General features: G+C 39.5%; 1 protein-coding gene across 2 annotated transcripts; it reads right to left on the bottom strand.

Moving 5' to 3' along the window:
- Window positions 1-1,480: 1,480 nt before the first annotated feature.
- Window positions 1,481-10,253, bottom strand: LOC147155789 (polypyrimidine tract-binding protein 2-like). Of its 2 annotated transcripts, none has more exons than XM_086066308.1 (14): window positions 9,972-10,253; window positions 8,177-8,204; window positions 7,449-7,509; window positions 6,981-7,153; window positions 6,683-6,823; window positions 6,411-6,566; window positions 6,123-6,233; window positions 5,843-6,050; window positions 5,635-5,750; window positions 3,672-3,705; window positions 3,045-3,137; window positions 2,147-2,363; window positions 2,004-2,081; window positions 1,481-1,919 (listed from the first exon to the last, which is right to left on the bottom strand). In XM_086066308.1, exons 1-14 carry the CDS (start codon window positions 10,052-10,054, stop codon window positions 1,790-1,792), a joined length of 1,629 nt encoding a protein of 542 aa, XP_085922434.1. In that variant the 5' UTR covers window positions 10,055-10,253; the 3' UTR covers window positions 1,481-1,789. The 2 variants fall into 2 exon arrangements, with proteins under 2 accessions (XP_085922434.1, XP_085922435.1); XM_086066309.1 differs by having other exon boundaries at window positions 5,855-6,050.
- Window positions 10,254-10,661: the final 408 nt, after the last annotated feature.

Here is a 10,661-nt window from a genome sequence, read left to right as displayed (position 1 = left end):
GACTGGTGGTGGGAGCAAAGCTGGAAATTGACCATAGCCCTAAGAGGGAGGCTTGTTGCTATGGTAACCACTACACACACACACACACGCACATACATGAGCAGAGTTAATTTTGTTGTAATTGTGCATACCACGATGTTAAGAACATGCCTACTTCATAATTGAACTGAGCTGTCATCATCGCCGCTCCTGACATGAAAGACCTCAGGGGGGCTCATCTCTGCATTTTAAATGGCAGCGGTGAAGCATCCTATTATTAATGTACTTTTTGACACCGTGCCAGTGAAGTCAAACTCGGCATGTTTTTTTATTTTAAAGGATTTCTCGAACCAAGACCAACCAAGAATTTGCAATTATTAAATTCTAGAGTGATAGCTTTTTAAACACAATAGAAAAATGAGCCATGACGCTGGGATTATATTTTCAATTATTCATTTTTTTTTTAATACCGTTTAGCATGTTCGGGGTCATCGGGAAGCAGGAGTCTTATCCCTCGCTGACCCCAGGTGGGAGGAGGGATAAAATCTGGAGTAATTGCCTTCAATCTTAGGGCACAAACATACACGGGGATGGACAAGCACGGCCAATTTGGAGTCATTTTTTGGAGTGTGGGAGGACATCAGGGTACAGCCAGCTCTGCCCAAACTAAACGAGTACTGGCAGAGGTTGCGAATAAAGTTAATTGAATGAGCAAAGCACATTTTGTGAGAGGCATTTTGAACTTCTTGTCTTCACTGTTATGTCAGCATTACAAGCATTGAATTCATTGTAACAGGGAAATGAAAGACTTTTCAAAATGCTGGCTTCATTCCTAGGAAAACTAAGAACAGGACAGAAAAGAGAGCTGAAGGGTTTATTAAGCATGCTACAGAAAAAAATGCAGAATACATCAGACTCAAATTCTTGGAAAACAACTTTTCAATTAGAAAAGAGTACATATTTTAATTAAGAAAGACCCTCACTTATTTGAGGAACAGCAAATCTGAAAGCAGAAAGTATACATAACCGTTTTTCATTTACCATTTCATACAATAGTTAATTTGATCTTACAAATAATCAGGGGAAATTTAGGAACACTTTAAAATGAGGACAGTCTTCTGCAAATGCATTTTTTCTTTTTTTTAATTACAGGAATACTTAAGGCACAGAAACTTTGGTCCAACTGAGTAGCAGTCTCAAGCAACCTGTATTGTAACCATTCATTGTTTCAAATCAAATGCTATTGACAATTACATCGTACTGCCATGGAAATGTTTGAAAACCAGCAATACAAAAAATAAAAAGCCACATTGACATACTTTCAAATCCTCCTGTCTTCCGCGGACTGCCATTGAAGTACATTTCAGACATTTCTTTATCTGGCTGTGACTCAAAATGGAAACTACAAAAATCAAAACCAAAACTGAAAAAAAAAAAGAAAAAAAAGCTGACCGGCACCAACGCTCCAAAGAATGTCATGCCCCCCCCCCCCCCCCCCCAATATCACCGTTTACAGGACATCCATAAGATTAAAAAGCATATGGGGGTTATTCACAAATGTCTGTCTTGTGGACAGCTGATATCAAATAAGGCACATGTATACTTTTGTCTACATTAAGAAATAAATGCTGATCTAAATCAAACTATCGTACGGGATGACAATCAACGTCAATATTTTTTCCAGAGGTATTGACAACAGTTGGCCAGGGAGAGTCTACTGCGATAACCTAAATTTTTGAAGAACATGACAAAAGGTCACGTTTCTCTCAAACGGCGGCTTCTGAAAACCGAGGGAAAATCACATCACAGATTAAATGGTGGACTTTGAGAAGGAAACTCTTAGGTGTTGGTTGCATCCCATGTTGTAGTTGTGAAGGTCAATCAAAGCTTGGACAGACTCTTCGACAGTTGACATCTGGATCAATGCCATTTTGCGATCCCTGGAAAAATAGGAAAGGAGTGTGAACAGAAGCGTCCTTCCCCGTTGTCAATCACTTCTGGAGATGTCAAAAAGAAGTACATACTGGAAAAACTTAAACGCTTTCACAGTGCCTCCGGCGGTTGAGAAAAGCAGTCGCAGGTCATCCTCGGTTACATCTTGCCTGAAACGAAGGTAAGACGTGACAGCAATTCCGTGAGCAACAGAATTGATCAGTGACGCGCTTACGGGATGTTGGAGAGATGGAGAGTGGCAGAAGGTGGGAAAATGTTCTGGAAGTTCTTGGATCCAGGTTTCTTGAAGCGATGAAGGGGAGAGTTGGCATAGTCCTTGGTCAGGCCCTGGTCGTCCAGGCCGTCGCGAGGAAGTGCCACCGTCTGGTGTTTGGACAGCGTTGCCCTGATAATTTTCCCGTACATCTTTTGGCCATTCAAGTGGCTCATGGCTTCAGACGGGTAGAGGGAAACATTATTTTATTTTTTTAACAGAGTGAATTACCCTTGGAATCCAAAAAGGATTTTCCTTTCTATTGATCTATACATTTGTCTATCTACTATAGCAACAACAAAAAAACTTTAGATTATTAAAACCAAGTTCTAGCTCCTCACAATACAGTGCATATCATGATATGACACGTATCATGATATATGCCATTCAGGGTGATATGTATCCTGATATTCATAGTCAAATCTATACCCAAATGCTATTTCTATTATACTGGATGGCAAAAATGTTTGATTCTTGTAATAATGGCAGCACTTCCTGTTTACCGCCAGACGCTTCCGTATCAATACGTGTATTGTAAAGAGACCCGCAACTAAATGTTCCCGTACTGATTTTTTTCAGCACACACCTACCTGGTATCAGTACTTGCTAGTTAAAATGTCAGACGGTTAAGTATTATCTTTGCCATTAGGCTAACATTGAATATTAAACATGTTGTTCTTATGCAAATAACTAATTGCTCCTCCTCTGACATCTTTGCATACATAAGTGTGAATACCAGGATTATTTTTGTCATCACTTATAAATGGGATAGACTTGGAACTGCCCCCAGGTTCTTTTGACATCTATGCTGATTATTTCACAACCGCACAATTTTGAAGACAAAGATTTCACTACTCACCCAACTGAGCCTGGTTGGCGTCTGACATCTGAATGAGAGCGCTGTCTTTCTTATTGTACAGAATTTTCACCCTCTGGACATCACCGTAGACTCCTACGTGAGAGCCAGGACACGCGCAAGTGGACACAAAAGGCAGGTAGTTAGAAAACAAAAACAAAAAGCGCAGTGGAGACAAGGATATCTTAGACGAGAATCAAAGAGGAGAGGAGAGGAGAGAGGAGCACACAGATGGAATTTATAGAAGATTTCAGAGAGAGGTGTGTGGTAAGGATATTTAAAAAGAGAAACAACAGCCTCTTAAAATAAGGTTATTAGGTTACTGTTGGTCATATGGCAAGAAACAAAAACATGCACACAAAAAAAAAAACATTTGCTTGACCATGCATTATTGTTTGCTATAGTGAAATTCTGACATAAACATGAACCCAAACCGATTAACTTGTAAATTATGCGGTTACTTTAAAAAAAAAAAAAAAAATAGCTATTGTGCGCAAATACATACTAAACACACTTGTGATATTAAAAACGACTAAACAATTGTCATGAGAAATATAAAGAGGATGAAAATAGAAAAATAAAGAGTAGATAGCAGAAAAGAGAGGAGAGCAAGAGCCAACGATAACATACCGAAGAGGGTAAACAGACTTTGGGGCGTAACCATCTTTAGAGGGAGAGAAGAGCAACAAGCAGCGTGAGACAGGTAGAGAGGTAGAAGAGTCGGAGCGGAGCGGAGGTAGAGATGGACAGATCGATCCAGAACGGAGGTAGGTAGAAGGAATGGTGTTTTTTGTTCTCCCCCCGGAGAGTGATGGACATGGTGGTCATGGAGGAGGAGAGAAAAGGCGTGAAGGGGTGCAGTGTCATATTGAAGAGGGGAAGTGTTGGTTTTTCGAGGGGTCAAACACCCCCCGCCAACACAAAGAGGGGTTACATGGAGAAGGGAAAGGAGGACGGGGAACAGTTGGGAAATGAAAGGTAAATGTAAATTGGGAGGGAAAAATAAAAAGTGAGGGAGGGACAAAAAAATAGATAGGTCAGTACATCGAATGCAGGTCAGCGATCATGGCTTGGATTAATGTTTTCAGCAATAATTGCAACAAAATGTATTTCAAAAATACATTCACGTCCAAAATAATGAAATTAGCCAAATTGTGTCATGAGCGTGGGATAAAAAACAAAAAAAAACAACATGCAGCAATCTGAAAAGATACAATTGCAGTGAGGGAGAACATTAGTGCAAACGGTTTCAAGTGGCGGCATTTGCTTTTGCGAGCATGCAAATTCAAATTGTGCTGGACATGCGAGAGTTGATGTGAGCGCCCGATGAGACAAACTGCGGCGTTCGCAAAATGACACCGGAGCGCAGTATCATAACTTCACCAGTTCAGTATGATACTGTTATAGAATTAGAATGACAACCATTCATACGAAGAGATGACAGCCGTGAGACGGGCGGATTTGATGTTGAAAATCAAGTCGGAAAACTTTTTCCAATATAACGGAACGTAAAGGTGAGGGAAAAGACAAAGAGCTTTCTTGTGAGGGAGGTCATCAAAACAAGAAGAAACACAGACTTGAGTAGGAATTCACTCTACTGTCTTCTTTACAATAATATGTTGAAAGTAGCCCGGACTATCAATGAAGCAACAAAATCCACCTCAGGGACGGCCATTTTGTCACTTGTTGTTGACTGAAAATGACATCGCAGTTCTCAACAACCAATCACAGATCATCTGTTTTTGTTTTTTTGTTTGGCCATGTGACATTGGATTGGTTGTCAACTGAGCAACTGTGATGTCATTTTCAGTCGACAGCAAGTGGCAAAATGGCCGCCCCTGAGATGGATAAAAATGGGTGGAAACAATAATAATCAGAATACCGTGTTTACACTAGTGGGGCAACATATAACATGTTACTGTAAAGAACAATTTTTAAGTTTAACTCATTTGCTCCCAAAAACATATAAATACGTTCTATTTTAAATATTACCAGTGTTCCCAAAACATCGTTATACGGTTTTTTTATGTTATTTTTATGATGCAGCCTCTGAACTGAAGAAAACGGTTGAAACAATGGTAGTCATTACAAAAACTGCCAGCAGGTGGCAGCAGAGTATAAGAGATCAACCAGGCCCATGTTGCAAAGAGCTATTTTTAAACAGATTTGTGAATAATGATGAAACTTAGCTATATTCAGAGAGAAATATACTTTTTTTCCCGATTAAAAGAAAATACTCTTTTCTTTCTTTTGGTATGTTCTATGTTTTTATAGCAATACAACACAATATTCTGTGGGCCTTGCGAAATCGGTCCAAATCCAGTAAAACAGCCGGGAGCGAAGAGGTTTGCTTCAGTGAAAATGGCTGCGAGTGAATGAGTTAATATGTCGTTTTGTCTTTTTAATATGCTCAGTGGCTAGCCGCCTTCAACAATATGAAATCTAATTAGCTGAAAGCAATGTATCTGGAAATGGCAACACTCAGTTCAGATTAACCAACAAGCTGCATGTCGAGGTGACGGGTAAAGATGTCAGTGTTAATAGTTAGTTATTTTGCTGAAGCTGGTGTGTGTCAGGGTTGCGTGTTACTGACCTCTTCATTCAGATTGCTGACCAAGAGCACTCCACTGGACGCTGTCTGTCCAGCTAGCGCCACCCGTCCAGCGGCAGCAGCAGCTACCGCAGCTGCACTGAGTGGGTTCAGGGCTCCTACCAGGAAGTAAAAATAAAAAGCAAGAGTCAGCGAAAAAAAAAAAAAAAAAAAAAAAATCTTGAGAGATGAAGAGAAAAGTTGTATCTACCTGGAATCTTACCGAGGAGGGAGTTGTCTTTGCTGAGAGCTACAGCGACGGCGGGGTCCATGGTGGGTTGGCCATCGCCCGCCGGAAGCTCGGGCCGCGTGTAATCACGACTCTTATCGTTATTATACTTGACATTTAAGTTGACAAGCTTGGAGAAGTCAATCCGCAGCGTGCAGCACGCATTGTAGATATTCTGACCATCAAGTGCCTAACAGGGCAAAGGCTCAGTGACTGACAGCAATATGTGGTCCACACAAAATATTTGAGTTTCATTTCTTACCAGTTTAGCCTGCTGTGCATTGATGGGTTCGCTGAACTGCAAAAGGGCCTGGAACTGGTTGTTCTTGGTAAACGTGATTATCTTCATGACGGTACCAAACTTGGAAAAAATCTGGGCACAAAATGAACTACAACCTTAAACTACGACTAATAAGAGACCAATCGATCATTTTGAATGGTATGTTGGTCTGAACGTCACTCCATTTTCAACTGCTTATCCTATTTCGGTATTTACATTGCTAATACAACAAACGCTACATCCTACAACAAAAACAAACTTTATTTCTACCTGTTGTAGCACATCTAGTGTTACAGGGTAGAACATATTGTCGATGATGATCCGCAGGACTGGACTCGAGGCGGTAGCAAGTATTTCCTGCACATCAGAGGCAGGTGACCCCCCAGACTGAACCGCTGAAACCGCCTGCAGCACCGCCTGAGTCCGCTGCAGGCAACGACAAAAACGGTTTCCCTCATTTAGAAGAGACTGTCCCCCGCCAATGTATGTAGAGTGACGGGAACTCCTTTATCAGTTGGATTAATTATCCCGACAGCACTAACCTGATTGCCAGCATCAGTTTTGAGCTCCTTGTGATTTGAGTATTGAATAAAGACAGGGACGTTGCGAATATGAGGATTTACGGTGGTGTAGTAGTTCACCATGGTGATGGCAGCGTCCTCGGTGCCCATCTCTAAAAAAGCCTGCAAGGTAAAAGGGTATAAGAGGACATATTTAATGACAATAATAATAATGAATGGTTTCATTTATGAATTATTGTCATTAAAAAAAAAAAAAATGTTGCAATCATTTTATCAAATTTATTGGATGAAACGGTATCAAATAATCTTTTGCACTCACTTGGTTCTTTCCCTTAAGTGTCAGGATATTAGTGACTTTGCCAAAAGGTAAGCCGAGAGCAATGATTTCTGTCTCCGAAGCTTCGTTGGGCAACTTCCTGATGTGAAGCACGCGAGACGGTGGTGCCTCCTCCACCCTCAGCTTTTTACTGTCACTGCCACTGGAACTCCCATCTAAAAAAATAATAATAATAATACAAATATATCATTATGCGGTCAAATTAAAACCTTTTCAATTGGTTTTTAATTAATTATACAGCAGTACTTTACTGACTTATCTAACATCAACAAAATGGCGGATGGATGCTGCAAGCTATAAGGACACTTTTTTCTTTTTTTTTAATGGCGCTACCTGGACATATCGCATGCAGCGTGTAATACCCGTTGCACAAAAGTTAATATCCAACTACTCCTATTTGAGGCGCTTCATTAAGTGTTTGCTTTTCAGTAGCAGTCAGCAAAAACTTACCACTCGCACTGCTCAAGCCAGAGTTGGGACTGTTGTACATACTCAGCTCATCGGATCCTCTCTAAAACAGGACAAATACAGTCAGACTCAAACATAATGGTTAAAAATATTTTTTGGAACAATGGGCAAAATTGCCATATAATAATGAAAATTATTGTTATAAAAAAGAATATAAAAAATACAAATACGATTCCCAAGACTTTTATAGAAATAGTCTTTACATCTGACAAAATAAATAAATAACAAGAGCACTTTAAGACGTACTTTTGGCTTCACGTGATTCAAAACCCAAAGCAGCTAAACCAGAAAATATGACATTTATCTCGAGGTTGTTCCATCTGCATCCGCTCTGACGAACGTGACCACCTTGCACGTCACATCATGGGAGCGAGAATGACTGCGGGATGCCATTTGTTATTGATGTGACTGATGTGCGGATTGATTTCCCGTGTGATGACACTGAGATACCAACTCTGCGCCACTGCTGATTTTTTTTTTGATATGCTGACAAACATTGGCTGGCAAATGTTTATGCATGCATTTTGTTTTAATAAAAGATAATGGCAATAGATGTCGATTTGGATAAAACATTGCATCAATACAATAAATCATCATGCATTGATTCAGATGCAACAAACAATTCAAGTTGGCAGGAGATCGCCATCTCTAATATGGTTTAACTATTAAATTGTGGATTTTTGTTGTCGTGTGATGCAGAAATAACTCACCTTCACTCCAACTGCAACATCGCTGATGCTGAAAAATTTATCATTTCTCATTAGGTCAAAATACTTTCAAAAGACAAATGAATACTATGTTTATAAATATATAAATGACGGAATATACAATGTAAACAACGTATATGTTGATAACATAATTTATGCTAAGTAGACACGAATGAGTAATTCGTTAAAATCACTAACTAATCTTTCTAGATTTCCCCCCAAACAGAGGTTTTGATCCACAGTGGCTGGACAAAGTATCAAAAAGTAAGTATTAAGTCATGAAAAAGTGAACGTTGGATTTACGATTGTTAATTTGGCCCATTATAAAGTGGGAGGCATATGAGGAATCGTTTGCAAATTCAAGCTGAAAGTCTGCAGTTGTAGCACATCTTTGTTGGTTTCACTTCCATTGTCGTGGTGCTTACAGCCATATGAGAATCGTGTCAATGTCCCGATATCTATGGGCCTGACTGTACATATTGCTTAGGAATAGCTTTGCAATAGTTGAGAATGTTCATTTTAATGGCAATACAGTACATCACATGCAACTGAAATCACCCACTTGAGTAACGTAAAGGTTAAGATGAAATTAATAGCTATAATGCTGAAATTGCAATATCCATACACAAGACGGTGTACATTTAATCGTATAATCTTTTACAAGTTATACATGTTATTCAAAATTAGATTGGGTTTACATTTCCGTGCAGTGAAGCTTTCAATAGTGTTATGTAATGACACATATCGACAATGTTTAATGATAGGTTTCCGCTTCACTTTAAAGCAGGAGTGTGCACAGTTTTTTTTTTCCACTGAGGGCCACATACAGAACAATGAAAGGATGCAAGGGCTACGTTGACTTTTTTTTTTTTTACTTTAATTTAACAAACACACCAAAACCAATCAATGAACCAATTACCAGTGTTGAAAAACTGCTACCTGAATAGCTTTCTCCATGGCAAATAAATAGTTTATTATTATACAAGATTTCGGGGTGGTCGAAACCCTGTAACCCACCATAAAATATACGCACATGCACTGGACAGTAGCAGAATTCTATCTCTACATGCAGAACCAAAACAGGACCAATCTGTCATAAGCTGACCATTTTTAAAGCAGTTACTTGGGAATCATTCATGTGATACGTTCATAATTTGGACCTTGCCACGCAGCAGAATAAAGGAAGCCATTTTTGATTGTAAAAATCAGTATTATGAAGAGAGATGTTGTTAGTTGTTTAGTTGTAAATAGCACATTTGCATCTTTACATATTTAGAAATACTTAAGGAGTAAATGTCATTTTGGGGCCACTTACAAATGGATGGCGGGCCACAAATGGCCCTCAGGCCATACTTTGGACACCAATACTTTATTGGTAATAATAGTCCTAGGCTATAACGACATTATTACTTTGTTAAATGATATTGGAGAAATAACTAAATGAGATAAGAGTCGAAGTGGATAGGTAGGCTCAGCCAATGCTTTGTGAGCAAACGTTATATACAAGCTAAACACAAAGGGTGACCAATGTCACGTTCCTTTCATTGGCAAAAAGAAAAAAAAGAGTGGCTCAACGTCACTAAATTATTCGACTGCATTTAATGCGCCCTGCGTAAACTCATAATTGAAATAAATATAAATAACAAAGCTACTACGATTCCATTAGCTTATATTGAGAAGCACGTCACCAGTAAATAGGGCAGCGCGTGGCTTTGGAAACCCGTTAACGCTGGAATTACTAACTTAATCCAATTAACTACGCATTCGCTCATTCGGTACGAATATAACAAAACATTACCCGTCCATTTCTGTATATTTAGTGCCTCTGCGTTCGGTCCTGTTGTACCTCCAGTTCACATCAACGGTGCACAGCACAAACATACACACGAGACCAAAATGGAGGCGGCGTTAGTTCCCCCCTGTGACGAAGTTAAGCGGAAATGGGCGAAAATGCACGAAGATTTTGAGTGCGTGTAAAACAAGCACGCCCTTTGAGGACTGACAGAAAAACTAAATTTAAAAACTTCCTATAAAAACTCAGTTGAAGTACAAAGGAGTCCGTGTCTCATTGCTTGCCCGAAAAAAAAGGATCTGAATTCGATTGGTGAATCGTGTCACATGGGGGACGTGCCCATTTTGAATTACAGCTATGAGCGGATGTGCCCTTGGTTGGGTTACGTCAGCGCGTCCGCCATATTGAATGTGTTAGCTCGGACTCCTAAACTAATGCATGATTCAACTTCATCAAATTTATCCCACTCATCCATTCATATACACACTAATATATTTGGGGAAAGACAGGCACCAATATATAACAGAAGAGAGTGAGAGACAATGAAAGGGCATTTGCTAAGTGCAGTGTGAAAAGCCCTGTAATATGACAGCTAATGAAATATGCTAAACCCCTTATCCCCTTTAACATTTCATTGCATGTTATGTATGTGATCACTTTAAGACCAATTTATTTCTTTACATTTTCGTTCATTAT

The sequence above is a fragment of the Leptonotus elevatus genome, chromosome 21 (genome assembly GCF_054856555.1).
Source record: "Leptonotus elevatus isolate MCC_2025b chromosome 21, RoL_Lele_1.0, whole genome shotgun sequence".
Taxonomy (NCBI): domain Eukaryota; kingdom Metazoa; phylum Chordata; class Actinopteri; order Syngnathiformes; family Syngnathidae; genus Leptonotus; species Leptonotus elevatus.
This window is presented reverse-complemented; position numbering and strand designations above follow the sequence as displayed.

What these genes read in the sequence shown, in the direction of transcription:
- LOC147155789 (XM_086066308.1), bottom strand. Translation starts at nt 10,054, where the DNA reads ATGTTTGTGCTGTGCACCGTTGATGTGAACTGGAGGTACAACAGGACC. An exon ending in ATGTTGCAGTTGGAGTGAAG is followed by an intron (nt 7,510 to 8,176) that starts GTGAGTTATTTC and finishes GTCCTGTTTTAG; the next exon opens with AGAGGATCCGATGAGCTGAG. An exon ending in ATGCACAGCAGGCTAAACTG is followed by an intron (nt 6,051 to 6,122) that starts GTAAGAAATGAA and finishes TTGCCCTGTTAG; the next exon opens with GCACTTGATGGTCAGAATAT.